The 25,383-nt window shown below is 37.0% G+C and overlaps 1 protein-coding gene across 1 annotated transcript; it reads left to right on the forward strand.

The window, feature by feature from the left end:
- The first annotated feature begins 13,945 nt into the window (after positions 1 to 13,945).
- Positions 13,946 to 24,085, forward strand: LOC103424144 (uncharacterized). The gene is made up of 12 exons (XM_008362221.4): positions 13,946 to 14,460; positions 15,174 to 15,400; positions 15,923 to 15,987; positions 16,559 to 16,633; positions 17,080 to 17,426; positions 18,634 to 18,702; positions 18,783 to 18,871; positions 19,931 to 22,096; positions 22,222 to 22,299; positions 22,433 to 22,541; positions 23,448 to 23,498; positions 23,649 to 24,085. Exons 1-12 carry the CDS (start codon positions 14,095 to 14,097, stop codon positions 23,694 to 23,696), a joined length of 3,690 nt encoding a protein of 1,229 aa, XP_008360443.3. The 5' UTR covers positions 13,946 to 14,094; the 3' UTR covers positions 23,697 to 24,085.
- The last annotated feature ends 1,298 nt before the right edge of the window (positions 24,086 to 25,383 follow it).

Genomic DNA, 25,383 nt, shown 5'->3' on the forward strand with positions numbered 1-25,383 from the left:
TTTGGTTTTCAGTATATACTTATATACTTGGTATTTTTTCCAGAAAATGTGTTTAAATGAAATTGCGTTTTGAAATGCCATGCAAAGTATCTGTTTATTTTATTATGCATTAGTAGTTGCATATACTTATGATTGGTGCTGCGGATGCACAGGTAAGTTCATAAATTAAAGATATGAGATTGCTTCAGTTATGCAAGATATGATGTTGTTGGAAGTATGCCCACAAAGCCACTCATTTGATGTAATAGCTTTTTGGAATACTTATTGTGTTAAACTTTTATATGTTTAATGGGGGGCAAATCTTATTGTTAATCACTATTTATTGTATCATGTGTTTAAGCAATAAGGGAATCCAAGGAATGTATTTGTTCTAAGAGATAAGTGATCTAATGAGTTAGATTATCGAGACCTTTCTCTTATGTTCATTCCTAAAATGTTCCTAGCCATAGGATTGCTAATTGGGCATTGACAATCCGCTAAGGCTAGTATGTGTTATGTTGACTCAATCGTGAGTATAACTAGTCTCAAGTCATTTGGTGTTGGACACTAAGACAAACATATAGGTGCTCAAAAGAGTACTCGAGTTCACTGAACTACGATCAAAAGAGAGTTCGAACATACATGTCATGTATGAACTCTAAGGTTGCAATATGCAAATTAGTCCTTTGACCTGAGGCATCATAGATGTCTAATGGTTAGGTCCTTGATCTTTGATCATGTCAACGGCATTCCTTTGGAGTGTCCACGGCATTGTTGGGGTCAAGCTATCTAGTCATGTAGGCATATGAATGTACAACAAGGGATCTCTAACCTTCCATGGTGGAGGGAGAATACTCTGAGATATGATTCTAAAGTCTTTGGCCAAAGCAAATGAATATGACTTAGGAAGTTTGTTCCAAATCATATTCAAGGGAATCATATAGGAAAGTATCACATTGGATAGTAGACATGAAACAAACTATCACTTAAACAATGTGATTAAGAGTATTGTATTAGAGAAGGACCGTATTGCATTGTAGTTGTAACTGGATAGGTTCTCCAACCAATTCTGCTTAGCTTGGGTAACCATGATATGCTGCTAGGCGTCACTCATGGTTTGTGGAAGCCCTAATGGTTAGCAAACACTAATCAACAAAAAAAAAAGGGAGAATTGAAATGTGGTTTCAATTCACAATCGATCGTTAAGAGTAACATCGCCCACTGCCTCACTAATTGGAACCTAATGGATCGTACACCGAGTAAGGATGTATGTGAAGAAATTATATGAAATGGATAAGCAATTAAATGGTTTAATTGAAGAATGGTAAAGATTAATTAATTAGTTAATTAATTATACGAAAGGTTCGTATTGGGCTTATATGTTGGTTTTGGGTTACGGGGCCCAAAAGCGTTTTGGTCCAAAAGGCCCATTATGTTTAAGTTGTATGACAACTAAAACAAAATGGGCAAATTAGCCCAATAACAAAGAATGGCCGGCCATTTAGGGTGAATGGGCAAGTTTGCTTAATTGCAAGTTTGCCACTCACCAAAGAAATGAAGTATAAAAGGAATTTTATAGCTTTATTTTTATTAAGGGGTTTTCTAGTTGAAATTGGGGGAAACGTTTACTCCATTTTCTTCCAAGAGGCCAGCCACTAAAGGAAGGGACATCTAGCAATCTCTTCTTCCTTAAGTCATCCATATCATCTTCACAAAATACATCCTTGGTGTAGAGACTTAGAGACATCAAGCTTTTGGTGTTTTGGAGAACAAATCCTTATTTCCTCAAATCTTCAAAGGAGCACTAAAGGGAGGAAAACACAAGGAGGATTCAAGGAGCTTGGAGGTGACTTGAAGGCCCTCCACTTGGGTGAATCCCTTGTGTAAACAAGGATGAGCTTCAAGGGTAAAGAAACTCTAAATCTTTACTTCTCTTTAATGTTGTTAAAGAGTTTATTTTGGTTCACCATATACTAGGCTTTGAAAGTCATGGGTTTTATGAATTGTTTTTGGATGCATGACTACTTTAAAGTGTTAATTGCTAGCATATGTATTCAAATGTTCATACTTGTTCTTAGCTAGGACAAAATATTTCCTTCAAGTGGTATCAGAGCCTAGGCCTAGTTTATGGTGAATCCTTTTGGGTTTTGTGATGTTCATATTTTGTGAAATGTTGTAAATGTTACAAGCTTTGTTCTTGCTTTTGAATATATAAATTTTGCTAGAAAATTTAGCATCTCAAATGTTGTAGATGTATTTCATTTAAGCATGAATATTGGAACTAAAATTTGGTGCCATGTGTTTTGGGAAATTCGGCCAAATCCAAAGGGTGATTTTTTGGGTTCATGTTTGTCTTGTTAAAATGGTTTTAAAGTGACTTATGGAACCCCTAAGTACCCTAGGATATAAGCCCTCTTTTGAGTGGTGAAAAATTGAGTTTTGGTGAGTGAAAACATTCATGGAGCTATTATGAGTTTTCATGGTGTTCTTCAATGTTCATGAAGTTCTTGCCAAGAACATAAAGTTTTGAAGTTTTGATTCAAAAGTTTTATGTTTTTCATAAAGTTTTGGTTTATAATTGATGGGTGATGATTATTGATGAAGGATAATATATAACTTAATTGTTAGACAAAATTTCATTATTGTTTGACAAAAATTTCTTACAAACTTATCCTTATCACATTTACATCACCTAATAAAATCAACTTGCAAAACTTTTTAGAAAATTTTCATTTATCCTATCCTTGGCCGGCCAACCTTGCAAGTGGGGTATTTTTGGGCCTTTTGTGCAATTACATAAAGTTTTGATACTTTTGTGTATTTGCATTTTGGCCCAAAAGTTTACGTTTTTACGTTAAGGCCCAAAAACTCTAAAGGACAAATTGTTTTGATCCTTTAATGATGGTTTTGCATTATTAAAATTTTGGGATCTAGTTGTAATTACATGAAGTTGTGGACTATTGTGTTTTTACAAAGTGACCCCAAAAGTTTTTGTATTTGCATTATGGCCCAATTGTTGTGGTCATAGTTTCCTATTGGCCCAAAAGGATGAGAACAAAATTGTTTTGTCTCTTTAATGAGAATTGGATTTTCATTTCATATTAGTTCCATTTAAATCAATTCTATGGATCCAAAAACCAATTGTTTAAAGTTGTTTTCTTAGTTAATATGATTGATTAAGAAAAGGGTGATTATGAACCAAAGGCCACGATAATTGAGCTATGTGATTGGCCGATAAACATTATGAATGTTTGGGTTTTAGTAGTGTAGATTTGAATGTAATTTGATTAATTCAAGTTGTTGTAAATGGACATAAGTCCATTATTTGATTTGTGTTGTAAAAGGGCATAAGCCCTTATTATTATTTCATGTATTCCTTTTGTTTATTTGTATGCAAAATGGAATAGTTGGGTCCAACGCCCAATAGGAAATAACGGTTTAATTGGATTAAACGCGAAACTAAAATCAACAACTATCTACCTTAAACCCAAGGTCCAACACAAGGCTCGTGTTGGATCAAATCGAACGGTTCATAATCATCCTAAAACCTAATATGACTATATAGTCCATATGAGGATGCAATGCATTCGTTAGTAGTTCCATATAGTCTCGCTTGTTTCAACGAAACAGTGGGAGTATTATATGCTACTAATTCATATTAACTTGGACCAATGGTTGTGATAGGCCCAAGTTCTTTTAATGTGATTAAAATGTTTTGATGTAGCCCAAAACTACTCCCTCGACAAACGAATATTAAGTTGATAAGCGAGAGATGTTTTGAACATCTCTTCATAGGCCTTCCACCGTGGTGGGCTTCAATCGTTTGTGACTCATACACCGTATTCGTCCAGTTCTGGGGTATGCAAAGTATGTGCTTACATTCAGGAGAAGCCCATAAACATATGATGAAGTGAAAATAGGCAACGAGTATGGCCAATATGGAGTTCTTCTGAGGTCAGTCTTGAACCCCTACTTGAACTAGCATGGTGGGAATAACTTAACTAAGTGCAATGGTGCTAATATGGAGTTCTTCTGAGGCATCATTCTCTAGAGGCCAAAATAGATGGGTAATTACAAAAGTTGTAAATGGATAATGCGTTATCCTCTCATCATTATTGTTGCTAGCCAATATGGAGTTCTTCTGAGGTGGGCTTGGTAATGGTGAGTCTCCCATAACCCGCTAAGAGTTCAATATAACTCTCGAATTCTATTGAGGGATGTGGAATTCGCCAAAAATAGTGGGTGGTACTATTTGATTCAAAGACCCAATCAAATAGTTTTAAACAAACAATCTAATACGATTTCTGTTATGTTATGTAGTGAACGACATGCCTAAAATTATACCCACCATTATACTTGACAAAAGGGGCCTTAAGGGCCATCGTTTCCTTGCTTGGTATCGCCATATTGAGAATGTCTCAAAGGTGATAGACATATTGTATGTGCTTAAGCAATCCCCTCCTCATGTACCTCCTACGAAACTAGCTTCAAAGGAGGAGTGTCAAAATTATGTTAGACACTATGAGGATGACTTACAAGCCAAATGCTTAATCCTTACTTCACTTAGTGAGGAGCTTATGAAGCTACATAAGCACATGGACACTTCTTGTGCCATGGTTGAAAGTTTGCATAAGATGCATGACATTGAGACTAGTAATGTACGATTCTCAAATGTTTGTAGTCTAATGAATGCCAAGATGGCAAATGGGACATCGGTCCATGAACATGGACAAAAGATGGAAAAGATATTTAAAGATCTTAAAAGTTTAGGAACTTCCATCGATGGGAAAATGGCCCAAGACTTTTTCCTTGCGTCTCTCTCGGATGATTTCACTAAGTTTATTGTAAACTATAAAGTGAATAGATTCGATCATTCTTTGAAAGAGATGATTGACATGTGCTGTAGATTTGAAAAAGGTTTCAAAATGGACAGTGGAAGTGAGAATGCAAACATAAGGAAAAGGTTGCATAAGAAGAAGGCAAAGAAATCCAAAGGAACATGCTTTCATTGTGGAAAGGATGAACATTGGAAGAAGAAATACAGGGTGCGCATTGCGAGCCTCATGACAAGAACTTTTGAAGAGACTATTTCTGTCATAGAGAGTTCTTTTACAGTGAGCTCCAATTCCTGGATATTTGATTCAGGCGCTAGTCAACATATATGTAATACGATGCAGGGACTAGTAGGGAGCAAGTCACTGAGCAATAGGGAGATAATTGTGCGAGTTGGGAACGGCACTAAAATCTCTGCAAAAGCAATAGGCACCTACATGCTTAACCTACCCTCTGGGGAAGTCCTGGAACTTAAAAATTGTTTATATTTTCCTTCATGTATAAAGAATTTGATTTCCATCTCTAAGCTTTTACGAGATGGGCACTCAGTATTGTTTGACAAAATGAGTTGCACTTTATACTTGAACGGTCGTATTATCTCTCATGGTAATATGATAGAGGGACTTTTTCACCTAGAGACGAATAGTGGGTTGCACTGTATTGAAAGCAGAAATACCTCAAAACCCAAAAGGGCTAGAGAAGAAGTTAACCAAGAAAAGATGTGGCATCTTAGACTTGGACATGTGAACCTTGATAAGATTCGCAAGATGTCGAAAGACGGATATATCCGCCCATTAGGTAATGACCAAATGGGTACTTGTGAATGTTGCTTGAAAGGGAAGATGACCAAATCTCCATTTACTGGAAAAGGAGAGCGTGCCACTGAAATTCTAGGGTTAATCCACACTGACGTATGTGGACCTATGTCTACTACGTCGAGAGGAGGCTTCTCATACTATATCACATTCACCGACGATCACTCTCGATTTGGCTATGTGTATCTTATGAAGTACAAGTCAGAATCCTTTGAAAGGTTCAAAGAATTCAAGAATGAAGTTGAGAAGCAAACTGGGAAACAGATAAAGACCCTAAGATCGGATCGAGGGGGTGAATATCTGAGTAATGAGTTCCTAGATTATCTCAAAGAGTGTGGAATTGTATCACAGTGGACTCCACCAGGAACTCCTCAGCATAACGGAGTTTCTGAACGGAGAAATCGAACCTTGATGAACATGGTTCGTTCTATGATGAGTTCTGCTAAACTACCAGTATCATTCTGGGGATACGCTCTATACACAGCAGCTTACTTGCTTAATAGAGTACCTTCCAAGTCAGTTTCACAAACGCCATATGAGATATGGCATGGCAAAGGCACAAATCTTAATCATATTAGGATTTGGGGTTGTCCGGCTTACGTTAAAAGGCTTGAAGCTGACAAGCTTGAAGCAAGATCTGTTAAGTGCTATTTTGTAGGGTATTCCAAACAGACTTTGGGATACGAATTCTATCACCCTGACGACCAGAAAGTCTTTGTCGCCAGAACTGCTATATTCATGGAGGATGAATTTGTTCTTAATAGAACTAGCAAGATAGAATTGAAAGAAATTAATGAGATTAATGATGAACCACAAACCAGCACTCGACAAGTTGACAACCCTGTTCCTGAACCCCTAGCTCCACGTAGATCTGAACGGGTTAGTAAGCCACCTAAGAGGTATGGCTTAGACAATGACTTTGATGAATTGTACCTTCTAGGTGACAATGAAACAAAGGAGGACCCTAGAGACTACATTGAAGCAATGTCCGACATTGATTCAAAGAGATGGCAAGAGGCCATGAAATCCGAGATGGATTCCATGTATCAAAATCAGGTCTGGACTCTTGTAGACCCTCCAGAAGGTATTGTACCTGTTGGAAACAAATGGGTCTTCAAGAGGAAGATAGGCGTTGATGGGAACGTGGAGACTTATAAGGCTAGACTAGTAGCCAAGGGTTACAGGCAAAGAGAAGGGATTGACTATGAAGAAACCTTCTCTCCTGTAGCCATGATTAAGTCCATTCGGATTTTGCTTGCGATAGCTGCGTACCATGATTATGAGATATGGCAAATGGACGTGAAGACGGCCTTTCTGAATGGCTACCTAGAGGAAGAGCTCTATATGACTCAACCCGAGGGTTTCGTGTCCAAGTCTGAAAAGACTAAGGTATGCAAGCTTCAAAGGTCCATTTATGGACTTAAGCAAGCCTCCAGGAGCTGGAACATTCGTTTCGACACTGAGATCAAAACGTTTGGTTTTACTCAAAACGAAGACGACAATTGTGTTTATCAAAAGGTCGTTGGGGATGCAGTTGTATTCCTAGTGTTATATGTAGATGACATATTACTATTCGGGAATGACACTGCAGTACTTTCTTCTGTAAAAGTGTGGTTGTCCAAAACCTTCCACATGAAAGATTTAGGAGATGCATCTTATGTACTTGGGATAAAGCTCTATCGTGATAGATCCAGAAAATTAATTGGATTATCCCAATCTATGTACATTGATAAGGTGCTAAGTAGGTTCCAGATGGAACAATCTAAGAAAGGTTTTCTTCCTGTTGGACATGGAATTCACCTTTCTAAATCCATGGAACCTAAAACTCCTGAAGAGATACGGCAAATGAGTTGTGTTCCTTATGCTTCAGCCATAGGAAGTCTCATGTATGCCATGATATGCACAAGGCCAGATATTGCATATGCTGTGAGCATTACTAGTCGATATCAATCTAACCCAGGATCAGAACACTGGGGAGCTGTCAAGACGGTCCTTAAGTACTTAAGAAGAACTAAGGACATGTTCCTCGTGTATGGAGGAGCATCAGAGTTGCGAGTGGAAGGCTATACAGATGCAGATTTCCAATCTGACGTCGATGATAGAAGTTCCAACTCCGGATATGTATTCACTCTGAATGGTGGGGCTGTCAGTTGGAAAAGCAAGAAGCAAAGTGTAATTGCTGATTCCACGACAGAGGCTGAATATGTCGCTGCAGCTGAAGCCGGCAAAGAAGCGTTCTGGATGAAGAAGTTCATCGCTGAACTTGGGGTGGTTCCAACCATTACATCATCAGTAACTTTGTACTGTGATAATAGTGGGGCGATAGCTCAAGCCAAGGAACCCAGGGCACATCAAAAGAACAAGCATATTGACAGACGCTTTAATATCATTAGAAGATATGCTGCCGAGGGGAAAATCAATATCCTCAAAGTTGCTTCAGCCGATAACATAGCAGATCCACTGACAAAGCCAATGTCTCAAAACCAGCTTGACCGTCATATGGAAAAGATGGGTATTAGATACATGGGAAGGTGGCTTTGAGTGCAAGTGGGAGATTGTTGGAAGTATGCCCACAAAGCCACTCATTTGATGTAATAGCTTTTTGGAATACTTATTGTGTTAAACTTTTATATGTTTAATGGAGGGCAAATCTTATTGTTAATCACTATTTATTGTATCATGTGTTTAAGCAATAAGGGAATCCAAGGAATGTATTTGTTCTAAGAGATAAGTGATCTAATGAGTTAGATTATCGAGACCTTTCTCTTATGTTCATTCCTAAAATGTTCCTAGCCATAGGATTGCTAATTGGGCATTGACAATCCGCTAAGGCTAGTATGTGTTATGTTGACTCAATCGTGAGTATAACTAGTCTCAAGTCATTTGGTGTTGGACACTAAGACAAACACATAGGTGCTCGAAAGAGTACTCGAGTTCACTGAACTACGATCAAAAGAGAGTTCGAACATACATGTCATGTATGAACTCTAAGGTTGCAATATGCAAATTAGTCCTTTGACCTGAGGCATCATAGATGTCTAATGGTTAGGTCCTTGATCTTTGATCATGTCAACGGCATTCCTTTGGAGTGTCCACGGCATTGTTGGGGTCAAGCTATCTAGTCATGTAGGCATATGAATGTACAACAAGGGATCTCTAACCTTCCATGGTGGAGGGAGAATACTCTGAGATATGATTCTAAAGTCTTTGGCCAAAGCAAATGAATATGACTTAGGAAGTTTGTTCCAAATCATATTCAAGGGAATCATATAGGAAAGTATCACATTGGATAGTAGACATGAAACAAACTATCACTTAAACAATGTGATTAAGAGTATTGTATTAGAGAAGGACCGTATTGCATTGTAGTTGTAACTGGATAGGTTCTCCAACCAATTCTGCTTAGCTTGGGTAACCATGATATGCTGCTAGGCGTCACTCATGGTTTGTGGAAGCCCTAATGGTTAGCAAACACTAATCAACAAAAAAAAAAGGGAGAATTGAAATGTGGTTTCAATTCACAATCGATCGTTAAGAGTAACATCGCCCACTGCCTCGCTAATTGGAACCTAATGGATCGTACACCGAGTAAGGATGTATGTGAAGAAATTATATGAAATGGATAAGCAATTAAATGGTTTAATTGAAGAATGGTAAAGATTAATTAATTAGTTAATTAATTATACGAAAGGTTCGTATTGGGCTTATATGTTGGTTTTGGGTTACGGGACCCAAAAGCGTTTTGGTCCAAAAGGCCCATTATGTTTAAGTTGTATGACAACTAAAACAAAATGGGCAAATTAGCCCAATAACAAAGAATGGCCGGCCATTTAGGGTGAATGGGCAAGTTTGCTTAATTGCAAGTTTGCCACTCACCAAAGAAATGAAGTATAAAAGGAATTTTATAGCTTTATTTTTATTAAGGGGTTTTCTAGTTGAAATTGGGGGAAACGTTTACTCCATTTTCTTCCAAGAGGCCAGCCACTAAAGGAAGGGACATCTAGCAATCTCTTCTTCTTTAAGTCATCCATATCATCTTCACAAAATACATCCTTGGTGTAGAGACTTAGAGACATCAAGCTTTTGGTGTTTTGGAGAACAAATCCTTATTTCCTCAAATCTTCAAAGGAGCACTAAAGGGAGGAAAACACAAGGAGGATTCAAGGAGCTTGGAGGTGACTTGAAGGCCCTCCACTTGGGTGAATCCCTTGTGTAAACAAGGATGAGCTTCAAGGGTAAAGAAACTCTAAATCTTTACTTCTCTTTAATGTTGTTAAAGAGTTTATTTTGGTTCACCATATACTAGGCTTTGAAAGTCATGGGTTTTATGAATTGTTTTTGGATGCATGACTACTTTAAAGTGTTAATTGCTAGCATATGTATTCAAATGTTCATACTTGTTCTTAGCTAGGACACAATATTTCCTTCAGATGTGATGTATTGAGAGCTCATAAACCTGCACCCTGGTGTTAGTGCTCCCGCCTAGAGTTAGGGCACAATCCTTCACATGATGTTCACCTCCCGCACCATATGCTCACCTTGGATTCAAGTTAGGTGCACATGCTTGTCGTACAAACCACTTTAGGTGGTTCCGACTCGTAGGTGACCCGCGATTATTCGCACAATCTTCACGTGATCGTAGCACTAGAGAATATTTATTTTACACCTAGTCTTGTCGTACAGACCACTTTAGGTGGTTCCAACTCGTGTGCATGATTTGATTTGATATGATTGAGATTGGTTATGAGCTATATACTCAGCCGTATAGGTCAAGTTAGGTAGATCCGGCTGTTATGATATCTGGCATTGATATATCTTAACTGGGTTACTTATGACATTTCATTGAGATACTTTGGCACGATATATTTCTATGGATTTCATCTTGAGCATGAATTCTGATATAGCATATATTATATTTTTCTAGGAAAATTATACAGGTTTTACGGCGAGGGGTTATAACTTTTGAGAAATGAAATGATTTTGAAAAGCTTTGTTTTTGCCCATTCACACTTTCTGTTTTGCGCCCTTCCAGGTTTTAGGTAGAAGTGCTTTGCTGGATCACGAGGATTTCGACGAAGGTTCTGACAGAACATCACAATGTAGGATCACCCTTGGGTGTTGTATAATTAGTATTTGTCCTGCTTGACTGCACTTAGGCTATTTATGCTCTGATTGTGTATTTCGCACTTAATCTTGCACTTACACCTTATCTTATCTAGTACTCTAGTTGATTTGTTTTTTGTTTATTCATAATTCCTTATATCTTTATTGCTTCCGCACTGTGCACATGGTTACGTCACCCTCACGTGACGGCCAGCATACCCTGATTTAGGTCAGAGTGTGTCATTACCCAATTTCCAAATCATACTACTAAATTTTTAGTTTTAAGTAGTTAATTAGGATTGTTTTTACATAAATTATTTAAATAATCCTTGTGGAGAATGACCTTGCATTAGCATTTATACTACAACATTCTTGTACTCTTGCAAGTATTTTGTGTGATTTTAACCTTCTTTTCGTAGGTACTAAAAATCATAAACGACGACGTAGGGATCATAAACACGTCTGATTAACTAGGAGAGCAACATACTTCTAATTTAAGGGTGGTGCTATCTGTATACTATCCTTTTTTTTTCTGAACAAACACTAGTATCTACACTAAGGGAATGAGGTGGACATAGCTTTACAATGAGTTAGCAATAATATGGTTCAAATTCGCCTTTTGATGAGAGTCCGAGAGTCGAACCTAACATATTTCACTTGCAAGTGAATAGGAATACCACTAGACCGTAGTATTAAGTTGCATCTGTATACAATCTTTTAGCTTCCACATATACCATCAATTTTGAGTATCAAAATTTTTAAATATTTTGTCATCAAATTGAATGAATTGAAAAATTATAAAAATTAAAAATAAATTAAAGGGAGTTGTCTTTATGTGAAAAAAAGCACTACCCTTAATTTTTTAGAAAAATTATTGAAAAGAGCTTGGAAACTGAGCTCACTAATCAATGAATCTGGACCGTTGAAATTTGATCAAATGGCTGCAATTATTATAACTTTTAGAGGGGCTCCTGTTTGTAGCCGTTGGATCAAATTTCAACGATCCAAATTCATTGATTAGTGGGCTCAGTTTATTGGGATTTGGTTTCGGGCAAAGGAACTAGATCCCCTCCGGATCAAAGAAAAATTGAGCCTACTAATCAATGAATCCAGACCGTTGAAATTTGATCCAACGGCTACAATTATTATAACTTTTAGAGGGGCCCCCTGTTTGTAGCTGTTGGATCAAATTTCAACGTCCCAAATTCATTGATTAATGGGCTTAGTTTATTGGGATCCAGTTCCTTGGGCAAAATAGAAGTCTGCCATCGAACGTGTGGAATACATTTGTGTTTCCAAGTCGACAACTTGAAGGTAATTTCATAAAAATAATAAACAACTTGGAAGTAACTCCAAAGTTATTGAGGACTTGTTTTTGAAATTGAACCAAAATAACCTACATTATTTTTGAAACTGAACAAAAATAATTCACATTATTTCTGAAACTACAGCAAAATGATACACTATTTCTAAAATTGAACAAAAATAGCCCGCACTATTTCTTAAATTACAGCAACATAAAGCACACTATTTTTGAAAATGAATCAAAATAACCCACACCTATTTTTGGAAGTGAACCAAATAAACATTATTTCTGAAACTACAGCAAAATAACCCACATTATTTCTGAAACTGAACCAAAATAACCACACTATTTCTGGAACTACAATAAAATAACACACATAATTTTTTAAATTGAACCACAATAACCCATACTATTTCTGGAACTACAGCAAAATAAACCATATTATTTCTAGAACTATAGCAAAATAACCACACTATTTCATAAACTGAACTAAAATAATCCACACTATTTGTGGAAGTGAACAAAATAAACACTATTTCTAAAAATACAACAAAATAAGAACGATGTTGAATGACAAACACCCAAAACAAATCCAAACAAAAAATCCTTTTCTTTCCCAAAACTAGAAACAAAAAGAAAATTAATTACCAAATAACTGTTAATGTGCCAAATGTAGAGAGAAAGAGAGATTAATTGGGAAAATTCTATTTCCAGAAAATTGTTGCAAAAATATATATAATTTGAGAATTTAATTAATTAAAAAAGTTGGGAGGAGTTGGAGAGAATTAGAAGCTTCCAGGTGTTGCCACACAAAAAGAAATGGCCTAATCAGATAAACGGTCCCGTGGTGATAAGGTAATCGGAAAGTAGCCCCCGTGGTAAAAAAAATTAAGATTTAAACCCTCGTGGTGTAGTCTGTTAGCAAATTTAGTCCAAAATTGATTTTTCCATTAAATATCTGTTATATGCAAGGGTAAAAATGTACATTTTACCCTACTGCATTGGCACCCATGTCTTTGAGCTTCTTCATGGTCAGATTCACCAACTGGAACTTACTCAGACCTTACCTCTGGAAAATCCTAACAAACTACCCCTATTCCTAGTGATGCTAACCACCTGCTTAACCCGCCAGCTTTATGAAGCTTCCTCTCAAGATTCATAGCTCTCAGCTTTTGATTCCGTAGCATTCTCTGATTAAGGAAAATACTCGGGCCATGTCGTAATTTTCTTGGCTGAATGATGGCTTTTGAGGTTTTAAATACTCCTGGTGTTCTATGAGACTATGAAGAAGAAGACACACATCAATGTACATTTTTACCCTTGCATATAACAGACTTTTAATGAAAAAATTACTTTTGGACTAAATTTGCTAACGGACTACACCACGAAGGTTTAAATCCTAATTTTTTTACCATTGGGACTACTTTTCGATTACCTTATCACTACAGAACCGTTTATCCGATTAGGCCAAAAGAAATAAACAGAAAAGAGACCCTTGTGCAATAAAAACCCAGATCAAATTCCAAAACCTCCTCCCACCACTCCACCTCCATCTCCGTGCGTAAAATTACAAGTTCCATGCTACTTTCTGTCCTGCCTAGTGTCAGTTTATTGTAATTCCCCCACCTCTTCCTAGAGCTAATTGAAATGCGTATGGCTGCGAACAAACCCAATGGTACCTTTTACCCAATTGAAAACCGATAAGAAAAAAAAGGTGAGTCGCTAGTTAGTTAAGGATAATTATGGAAAAAGAAACATTTTATTGCAGGTTGGGCTTTAATTCGGTCCGTATTTTTAATGTTTGTAGGGCCGGTATATAAATAATTGTGTTCTTATGGTTGAATCTCAAATCCTTTTAATTAAATAAAAATTTAAGATGATTTTTTATTAAAAAAAAAGTTGCCCCAACCCTTGTTCATTAAAACTCCCTAGTTTTTTAAATTCCACTTGGTTCGCTCTGTTTGTGACTCGAAAAATTCACAACAAGAATCCCAATTCCACGCCAATTCCAAATTCCAAATCCAATTCCACGTCCCGTCTTCCCTAAACCTCTCACCAATGTACTCATCCAAGTCCGGCCGAGTTGGCGGCGGCGGCGGCTCAGGCCGCGGACCCGGAGCCGGCAAGCTTGGCCGACCCTCCTTCCCTCCACCCCACCGCTCCTCCGCCCACACCACCAGCCGCCTCTCCCTCGGCGGCGGCTCCAATCCGAGAGGCCGCAACTCAGGCCCCCCCACGGCATCAGCCGCCGCCCCGCCGGCCGTGGAAGAGCAGTTCAGTTTAGTCCCCGGCCGCAACCCACTTGCTTTCTCCGTGATCATTCGTATGGCGCCGGACTTGGTCGAAGAAATCAAGCGCGTCGAGGACCAAGGTGGGGCGCCCCGCATCAAGTTTGGTCCGTTGCCTAATAACCCAATGGGCAATGTGAGTTTCTTGTATTTGAACTGGGAATTGCTTAAATTTTGCTAATTTTGTTGGGTTTTGGATTTCATATTGTTTGTAGTTTGCTTGTGTGTGTCTCTGGGTTGTGTTTCAATTGTTCATTGCTCAAGTTTTTCAGTATCGTGTCAGTTTTTTTAAATCTTGTTGCTTTATGAAGTTTCATAGAGAAGAAATTTTGGGCATTGCTTAATTTCTTCAATTTTTCATTAGGTTCTGTACATTCTGGTTTGTGGGAATACTATTCATTTTTTTTCATGAGCTTATACTTGGTTTGTGTTCTTCTTAGTTAGTCTTCAATTGGGTTTTGCATAAATCAGTTTTATACTTTTTCGTTTGGGTGTATTGTGGTTTTTTTTTTTTACTTTGAAGTTATTCTTATATTTATTTCTTGGGAACTTTGAGTTCTCTTGTGGAAGTTGTACATTCGGGTTGGCATTGCTTATATAGGTGAAATGTTGTTCCTTTTTGGGGTTATTTGTTACTCCTATGCAGAATTATTACTTTGAAGTTATTCTTTTGGCAAGGTTGATGTTTTGCAGAGTTTTTGCTTTAGTTTTGTCATGGCCACATAACAAAATTTGAATGCTTTTAATTCTCTCCATTGGAATATGGAAATTTTGTTAATACTTGTTAATCTAGATGTGGCAATTAATCTTAATGTTTTTATTGCTTTGAATGGTTCAATATTGCTTCAGGTTATTGATCTGGGTGGGAAGGAATTTACATTTACATGGGACAAGGAATTGGGTGACCTCTGTGACATTTATGAAGAGCGTGAAAGTGGTGAAGGCGGAAATCGTTTGCTAGTTGAATCAGGATGTGCATGGCGCAAAATTAATGTGCAGCGTATCTTAGATGAGTCAACCAAGAACCGTGTTAAACAGTGGTCAGAGGAAGCTGAGCGCAAGAATAAATCCCGCAAGTATGTAGTCTGATTGTTACTGTGGAGTTCCTTCGCTTTTTGATTATTCAGTAGTTTTATGCATTTTCATTCTTCAGTTTCTTTTACTTTGGCACTATTAATTTTTTTTAACTGCATCTGCTTTGGTTGCTTCTAGAGGTTGCAATATAGAACACTATTTTTGGTGGTACTTAGGTGCTAATACTATCATTATAACTGCCTTTAACATCCAAAATTCCTCTACACCCATTCCAAATGATAGAACAACTTGTTTTTCATCCATTTCAGAAGATTTTTCCTAGCACATCTTCAAAATCTATCTTCAATTGCCATCATTCTTGTGTAGTTCTGGTTACCAATTAGTTGCGTTTTTTTCTAGAAGTAATTTGATGATTTTAGTTTCATGACTAGTTTTAAGACTTATTTTAGTACAATTATCAGAAGGTTGAAGTCTTTTGTTTTGCAACCGTCAACTGTGTTTTGCCTTTGAGTTGTTCCGACAGGTGTCTTATCCCTTTAATTTGTTTTTGTTTCTGAAAACAGAGCCATTGTGCTAGAACAATGTAAAGCTCCAACAAATCAGTTAAAGCAATATGATACTACAGCAGGTAAGGTTTTCAATCTGAGTTTCATATATTTCCATATTTTTTAATAAACTACAGTCATTTTCTGATTTTAGTAGAAGTTAATAGTTTAGTGCAAAGTAGGAAAACACTGAGCTTGAGATGTGCAGTTAATGTAAATTTTTCCGCTATAGTCTACATTGCCTTATAAGCAAATCAGATTGAACTAGCTAGAAATGCAGTGTCATTAGGACTGATAAATTTTTAGCCCCAGTCTAAATTGAAGAACATTCATAAAAATGTTATATATGTTAATGAAAAATTTTTAAATTTTTTTTCTACTGGTTGTTGTTGGTTTTGTTTAAATGACTGCTGATCATGTATGTTCAGTTAACTATTATTTATTGGTTTTAATTTGGGAACAGTTATTTGCACTCCAAAAATCTCATTTTGCACTCCTCTCAAGTGTGTTTTTCTTTCTAAATATAGAAAGTTTGGAGTGCAAAATGAGAATTTTGGAGTGTCAATAACAATTCCCTTTCATTTTTATGGAAAGATTACAATTGAAGCCACTGAACTACATAACTGATGCATCTGATACCTCACTTATTTCCAGCTAATCAACCATGGAGGAATTTCAAACATAAAATAGAGCCTCCATTTAAGAAGCAGAAAGTTGAACTGCCTCAAGGTGAGTGGAGCCTTGTAGAAGCTTTCGTTTTCTAACCCTTTTTTTTTTCTGTTGGGGTGGTGGTTGGCTGTTTCTTGTGCCTTCATGCACATGATGCTGTGATTCTCTAATGCCATACCTCTACTACCTAAATGATCCACCATTTACACTTATCTTGTGCCACTGTCCGTACAAGAAAAACTATTTCGTCCGAACACCCTAATTCAATCTTCTAGGATTCCTCTTCTACTTCCCCAATTAGCTCATCATAATAAACTTTCGCCGAAAATTTCTCTTACAACTGTCCCTTATATTGAACCTTGTCTCTATCTCCGGCCAAAGTAAACCTTGTAACTATCCCTCTTCCCTCCTTTTCACTATTTTATATTCTTCCAGGCTTACAGCTGTAAAATTGTTTTATTTGAGTTTAAATTTTCATTGAAGAAGTCTATTATTTGAATTTTCAGCTCCCCCTAAAACTACATTTAAAACTGGAACGTCATCAGCAACTACTGCAAAGGGCAGGTACTCATCGTCACCTCTTCCAACTCTACCTGAGCAATCTGGGGCTCTATCATCTCCATTAAAAACTGGAAATAGTTTGAAGAGTCATGCAAGTGCAGAAGATGTTATACCCTTTCAAGTGACTAGAAAAGATAAGCCTGCTCCGAGCTCTGATAAAGAAATCCCAATCAGGAACAGTACTGCACCACGACAAACAGTGGGCAAAGACAATAGTGGAGCTAACCCTACAGATTTGCAGAGTATGTTGATTGTTTTGCTCACGGAGAATTCCAAGGGGATGAGAATAAAGGTATGCTCTAAAAAAAATGACATTTAATGTATTTGGTATTGGCCATATCTCTACTTTTAAATCGTCCAATCTTATAAGGTTGTTTTATCTTGATTTATTTTAGACATAATATACTCCAAGTGGACAAATGCCACTGTAAATGATATATTCCCAAAAAGGACATATGACTCATCCCACCACTTCACACAAGATGAGTGGATGAGAATTCTAGCCTGCCTGATGCAGGATATCGATGGGAACCCCCTGGGCTTTGCCACAAAAGCTGCACATACATTACATATTTTTTATGTAGTTGCTGTTCTTAAGTACCTAAAACCCGACTTTATCTCAATAAATGGAAAATAAGTTTTCCCTAAACAGTTCTGAAACCATCAGATATCCATTTCATAAATTTGACTATGATGCCTGCACTGCATGTTTATTTCATTTCAAGCTATAACTAAAACAGTTTTATTCTTATGACAAACAATTATTTCTCAACCTGTTTGAACAAAACCACTTTAAAACCTTTTTTCAGAAGAAAAAAAACCAATACACATCTTCAAACAGATTTCTCAACACTTTGAATCACATGCTTTGTAAATAAAATCTATTGAAGAATATTGTTTCAAATATCTATTGAAGAATATCCTTTAGAAAACATGCTTCCAACTAGATTCTTTGCCATGCATGAACTATTGTTTTCATGCATAATAATAGATAATCATATCATGAAACTACTATCCAAGAACGAGTATGAGTTCCCATACTTTATTCCAAACACATTTTTATCAAAGCACGTGGTAGCTATTTTCCTATTTCCAACTGCACAGCCAAATGTTAGTTTCGTACTGCATTTGTTACTGTTTTAGCAGGGGGTACTAAAATCTGATACACTTTTATATTGTCTGATTGTGTTACAGATATTTGTAAAAGGCAAAATGATAGACTAAGTATTGAATTTAAAGGGATCCTTTGAGTGGAGCATAAGAATGAATGCCAGTTGTTGGGGAGGGTGTAAGAATGCAGATAAGAGAGACAGAATTTAAAACTTTTTTCTCCAAGCAAAATTATGTTAAATAGAAATGGGAAGGGAAACAATCAAATGACTTTGGACATTGTGATAGTTCATCTGGAATTCTACAGTATCCAACTGTGTTATAAATTCAGACAATGTCTTGTTTTCTTCTCCTGCTACTTATCTATCTCAATCTTGCTTTTTTAATAGGATTTAGAGAAAGCTATTGCAGATTCATATCCAAACTCTATAAAGAAAATTGAGCCTATTATTAAGAAGGTAAGTGACGAAAATCCTTGATGCTATTATTTGAATATCATTAAGTGATATTATATCTTCTCATTCAATTTTGACATCAGATTGCTAATTATCAAGCTCCAGGGAGATATGTTTTGAAATCAGGAGTGGAGTTAGAAAGCTCAAAGAAACCTTTGTCTGAAAGTGGAAGGTAATCTAATTCTTTTCCCTAAGGCTTAGTCTGCATGATCAAGTCAATTAGTGGCAAACTTGTTTTCCTGTTATTCTTTGTCTTTTAACTTGTACCGATATTGGTCAAGAAATAGATGACTTGACACTACAATAAACCAAAATATCTAAGAAATATAGAAGGAATGAATGTATTCCTGATACACAATAGTATTAAAGTTAATTTGTAGAAATATAGGAGGAAAATGGGCATAGTTTATGCTGTTCATATTCCCTTCGAGCTTGCATAGTATTATTAGAGATGCTCTACGAGTTATCTCCATGAATTGTCACACAGTTTATTTATATCTTGCTTGCATGCTAACTCCAATCATTCAGATTTGAATATCTAAGTTTTATGAATCTGAGTGGTTTTCAATTCTTAATTCGAAAATTGTAGTTAAGGGTTTTGAATTTAATATCCTTATGCGATCTCTTTTTTCCTATTTAAGGATTTTTAGTGCCTTCCAAGTTTTGTACAATTTGTTCGACACATTCTTATCCCAAACTACTTTACCAAGTATCCTTTAGAATATCTCAAAAGTACATTCTTTTTTATTTACTTTGATGGCTTAACCTTTTAACAATAAATATCCGCAGACTGTGGTTTTTCTTTATAGTCTATTGTGGTTGTACTTGTATCTTCTTTTGTAAAAACTGATTATAGTCTATTGCGATCTCTTTTTTCCTATTTAAGGATTTTTAGTGCCTTCCAAGTTTTGTACAATTTGTTCGACACATTCTTATCCCAAACTACTTTACCAAGTATCCTTTAGAATATCTCAAAAGTACATTCTTTTTTATTTACTTTGATGGCTTAACCTTTTAACAATAAATATCCGCAGACTATGGCTTTTCTTTATAGTCTATTGTGGTTGTACTTGTATCTTCTTTTGTAAAAACTGATTATCAGTGGATCAAGCAAGGATTCCCTACCATAGATATTGATGCAAGTTACATCACGGTGTATTATATAATCATCACTCTTGTGGAATTATATATCGTTCTCTATCTGTCATAATGTGCATTTGTTTATTTTCAGTTCTCCCGAGGAGAAACTTCACCAGGAACCTGCTCCTGATGGTAATCGTGATCAAATGCCTGTTCAAGCACCACACTTTGAGGAGAAAGTTTCTCCTAATGGGTTGGAGGAGCAGGTTCACGAACAATTGAATGCTACAGTTGGTCAGGATTCAAGTGTATTGATTAAAATTGATAACCAACAGCATTCCCTTGATTTGTTTGGTGAAAAAAGGGGCTCCGACAATAATGAAGCGCTAGTAGGAAGCTCTAGCGATACTGGGAGTGACAGTGACAGTGATAGTGACACTAGCGATACCGGAAGTGACAGTGGCAGTCATAGCAGAAGCAAAAGTAAAAGTCCAGCACGAAATGGGAGTGGGAGTAGTAGTGATAGTGAAAGTGATGCATCTTCTAATAGCAAGGAAGGTTTTGATGAGGATGTGGATATTATGGCAAGTGACGATGACAAAGAACTGAAGCATCAATTGCAAGACTCTGAACCAGGGTTTTCTACTTTGCCCGTCCCATGGAGAACTCTTGATGGCAAAGCTGTGCAGAGTGGGAATGATGAGAAGCAAGATGATCATGAAGTTGACGCAGTTGAGATTGAAAAACAGTTGCTTGATGCCGATCAGGTTACTGAATTGGCTCCAGTTAGTAACTCTAATCATAATAAAAGTGAACCTCGAGAAGAAACAAAACCCTTTTCACCTGAGCATGGTGAGCTGCAAGACCACCAAAGTTTGGTAGATCCTTTGTATGGAGGGGAGAGTACAGCCAAGGATGACTTTAGGTATGAGCAGTCTGACAGCTCTGAGAGGATATCTAAAGGTACATCCAAAATGGCATCTGGGATAAAGCACTCTGATGAGAAATCTGAACGCAAAAATAGATTAAAAACAGACGTATCACAGCAACCTTCTCACAGTTTGTCTCCTGATAGACTTTTTGAAGGCTCTCATAAGGACCCTGTCTCTCAAACGATTAGTAGAGATGATAGGGATGGGAATATTGAATCTGGATCCCTAAAGGCTTGCAACCAAGCATTTTCTGGCAGATATACTTCAGAGTTTAAACAATCAAGTCGGAAGTCTTTTGATCATAATTTACAGACAAAAGTTCCTGATTCAGCAGAAAGACCAGATAGATATGCTGATAACTTAGGGCATGGCGGGAAGTACTCTGAAAAGAGCTCTCAAATGCATGAAGGTTTCCTCCTGCAAAAAGATAAACTTCATAGAGATACTCAAAATGAGGATGGTTATGCTAATGAGAGAAAGGTTCCAAGAAATTCGAAGGAAGGTGGTACCCGAGGCAAACAGTCAGTGCCCTTGGATCCTCATTACCAGAAAGACGGTGATGTGGCTGGAAAGATGAAGGGGAATGCACAAGTTTCCAGCCTGTTACTGGGGAGTTCACCAAAGGATAACAGCAGAAATGGTGCAGACACATCCCCTGTTGTTCATGGCAGAGGCAGTAAACTCCAAAGAGAGTTTTCAGACTTGGAGTTGGGCGAACTTCGTGAGCCCTTGCTTGAGGAAACGACAGTTAAGAAGCAATTTGAGAGGAAAAGTTCTTTTAAGCAGTCAGATAACAAAACAAGCACTTCAGAGAACAGGGTTTCTGAATTCAGTAAAGTGCAACCTGCAGGAAAGGCAAATTTTGATTTGGGAAGGCCATCCCCTCCAGATAAGCTTCCAAGTAATCAGGAAGGCTTGAATAAAAAGAGGAACTATGAAGATCGCATTGAGGATTTAACAAGGTCGCAACAGAGAGCTGTGCAGTCTCAGTCGCAACACCCATCACGAGTAGATCATCCTGATGTGGGGCGTTCGTTTAGCAAAACAGTGGATCTTACTAGTAAATCTCGACAGAATGAAGCTGGAGGCAGACAAGCAATTGGTGTGGCTGGACATGGAGAAAGCAATAAGAAAGCAACCTCAAGTGCTCCTCAGCAGCTTGACTCAAAGCGAAGGCTAGTTTCCCACCCCATACAAGAAAGTAAAAGAGATGCATTCAATATAATGGTGGATTCAACTGATGTACCAAAGAAATCAATGGTGGCAGAGGGCATTGACAGTGATAGAAAAAAGAGGGATTCTTCTTCAGATGAGAATAGTTGTTCTTATTCTAAGTATGAGAAAAATAAGCCCGAGTTCAAGGGACCAATAAAAGATTTCTCTCAGTAAGTGAACATATTAAAGCTTTTACAATAGTGAAAACCATCGAACCAGGTTTTGGGTGTGTTGTATTTAATCCTGGTTTTTGACATCTGATTTACTTTATACATTTTTCCTTTTCTTATCTTAGGTACAAAGAGTATGTGCAAGAATATCGTGATAAGTATGATAGCTATTGCTCGTTGAACAAGACCCTAGAGAGTTACAGGTCATTTGAAGATTCCTTTCACTTCTTTTAAGGCAATATTTTTTTATTTTTATTTTAGTACTTGTTTGATTAATTGCTTTCTATTTTTTTTATCCAAAATTGTGTCAAAACAATTTATTCATGCTCAATGTAGAAATGAGTTTGAAAAGCTAGGAAAGGACCTTGATTATGCTACTAAAGGCACAGAGAAATATGAAAACATCCTGAGGCAGCTGAAGGATTCATATCGTCAATGTGGAACGGTATGCTCTGTTCTTGATTTTCTATGAAGTGTGTAGATGATTGAACTGTGAAGTAATTCAGCAAGACATTCTCACTGTTTTCTTGGTCAGATGCATTTTGATTATGTATCAGTTGTACATACTTCTGTTTTCATGATTCCCTTATAACTTAACAAATCAATTGTTGTTTGCTACCTAGCCATGGTGGATAGGGTTTGCCCTGTGGGCTTAGGGCCAAACTTAGCCGCCACCCTCCACAAGGACCACAACGAATCACTTTAATGCACTGCTTAGTATGATAGACTTATTGGCTTCCGATTTGGCTTGATAGATATAACAGTGAAAATTTAATAGATGAACGCACCTTTTAACTTCATCCGCATGGCATATGTGAATTCCAGGGGTTTGCTGATGTTGAAGATGCTTAATGAGGCTGAGCCAATAAGATCATATTATAAATATACACTTGCATATGTCTTGGTGGAGTCCAATTATTTACACGTGCTTGCTAACATGTAGAAACTTTAAATTCGTTCTTGAATTTGTAGACGTTTTGAAGTTCGGGTACCCAGCTCACCAGATAAGCTCAGTAGTGCATGTGTTTGGATTAATCCTGTATTTGATGAATAAGGAAAAATTTGAGACAAATACTATGATCATATATGAATAGCTAACATCGTGTTGCTAGTGATGTGGTGTTGGTAACTATTATTTTAAACAGAAAATTTAGGTGCTTAAATTATGTGTATTTCTGTTTTGTTTTTCTGGAGTATTTACAATACATAAAGTGTAAAGTGCTTCAGAATCATTCTTGATTTTGTTACCGATAACTTTAAACTTAACTCTTACGGTTTAATTTTTATTTGTCAAATAACTAATATGATGTTGAGCTTTTTGGTTTGACTCAAGTAATATTGTTGCTTGCAGAGACATAAGAGGCTGAAAAGAATATTTATGGTACTTCATGAAGAATTGAAGGTGATTCATTCTATCCTCGTCAACCACCATCTTTGAATTAATGCCGTTATGTGTTGGAGTTAGTCATAGGAATTATCTACTTTGCAATTATCATTTGAGTTTTAAATTTTTTGTAGTGAGTGTTGTGAATATTTTCGCGTCTTTCTGCAGCACCTTAAGCAAAGGATTAAGGACTTTGCAGTCTCATACATGGACTGAAAGAGGGAATCTCATCCTCGTCATTCACTATAATTGAAACCTCTTCCTTCAGGCCCGAGGGTGTGACTAGGAAGTTATATGTTGAAAACAGCACAACAGAGTCCTCTCTCTCTGAAGATGAACGCTCATGTCACAATGAGAGAGCATCCGCAGTTTTGCCGTGCCCGCCCAGTTTACCCGTAAATAGCATTTAACTCGTATGTACATTAGTTTTGTATTCAGGTCAGGCCTTTTGTTCTTGTTTTGCCTGACCAGTTCAGCCTATCCAGTTTATTCGGGCTTCTTGACATTGTGCTCTTTGTGCATATAGTTGTATATCATAACACAGATGGTAGGAAGAACTCAAAGAGTTGATCAAATAAGACTAAATCATTGATACCATTCATGCAGATATTGCCTTCTGTGAAACTCACCTTTTGTGGAGGGTGAGATTCAAATTCTGTTATTCATTGAGATTGGCTCCCTTGGCTATATATAGCGGAGGGAGTTCTGAATCTGGGACGCACGGGTAGATACTCAACGTCTTATCCATCAAGATATTGGATCACGCGCAAATGGTTTTTTTTTTTCTTCCGTAATTTATTTTAGCTTTTCATACAATGATTTTGTCACACTGTTTTTCTCCTCCTACACTCTTGTTTATTTATGTTCTTTAGTGATTTATTCAAGGGAAAAAAACTTTATAAAAAGATGTGTAGGGAGAAAAAAGAGACGTGAAAACCACTTTCCGAAGATTAATGATGTTAATATCGGTTTTTAAACGCTACACTTTTGTATTCACTATTTACCAACCCACTAGTTGTACTTCTTTTTTATCCAACGATATTTTACTCTGGCAGCGTATGATAAAGCCCCATAATGTGAGTTGCACCCTTCCTTACTTTGTTAGCTCCACATAAAGAGTTGCATTAAAGTTTGCAACTTTTTACATTTTTGTAATACGATATTTTAAACTACTCTAATTCACTGAAGGGTATTAGAAGTTGAATATAAGAAGGTGCGGTGTGAATATTGCCTTGACCAACTAGTCCGGTCCTATTTTTTTCACATTAAGAAAGCTAACCCAATTGAGAATTCAAGGTAACCCATTTCACCTTAAAGAGCAAAGCTTTTTTGAACATAGCATATCCATACAAACTTTTCTTAGGCCTTTTTCAATCACATTAAGGCCCCGTTTGTGATTGAGGTGATTTTAAAAAAAACCACTGTGAAAAAAAGCTGAGGGTCATTTTTGTGTTTGGTAAACTGAAAAAAAAGGGCTTATTTTGGAAGCTGCTGTGAGAATAAGCTGAAAATCAAAGGAAAAGCTGAAGCTGCTATTTGCTACTTTGAAAAAAAGCCAGTTTTTTCAAAGCACACGGAGCTACAGTGCTCCTTTAATGAAAAGACACACTATCATCCTGCTTTTTTTTTCCCAAAAGCACTTTCACAAAAAATTTTACCAAACACTCTACTGGCTTTATTTCACAGCCGCTTATTCTCACAGCAGCTTTTTTTCAAAGCACAGCAATACCAAACCAGCCCTAAGAATGCTACTCAAAATTTCACTCCAACATGACTTTATATGATTTTTCATCTACCTTGGCTGAACTGGTGCTTTGTTGAGCCTTATAGAGCTCTTACCAGAAAGTTTATTCACGACAAGAATTTAACGCTTTTTGACATCATTTTGTGACTATACACAATT

Source organism: Malus domestica, chromosome 09 (assembly GCF_042453785.1).
Source record: "Malus domestica chromosome 09, GDT2T_hap1".
NCBI classification, from domain to species: domain Eukaryota; kingdom Viridiplantae; phylum Streptophyta; class Magnoliopsida; order Rosales; family Rosaceae; genus Malus; species Malus domestica.

Excerpts from the sequence above, each read along its gene's own strand:
- LOC103424144 (XM_008362221.4), top strand. The coding sequence starts at position 14,095 with ATGTACTCATCCAAGTCCGGCCGAGTTGGCGGCGGCGGCGGCTCAGGC. Across the intron at positions 18,872-19,930 it reads CCTTTGTCTGAAAGTGGAAG|TTCTCCCGAGGAGAAACTTC; the intron begins GTAATCTAATTC and ends GTTTATTTTCAG. Across the intron at positions 22,542-23,447 it reads CATATCGTCAATGTGGAACG|AGACATAAGAGGCTGAAAAG; the intron begins GTATGCTCTGTT and ends TGTTGCTTGCAG.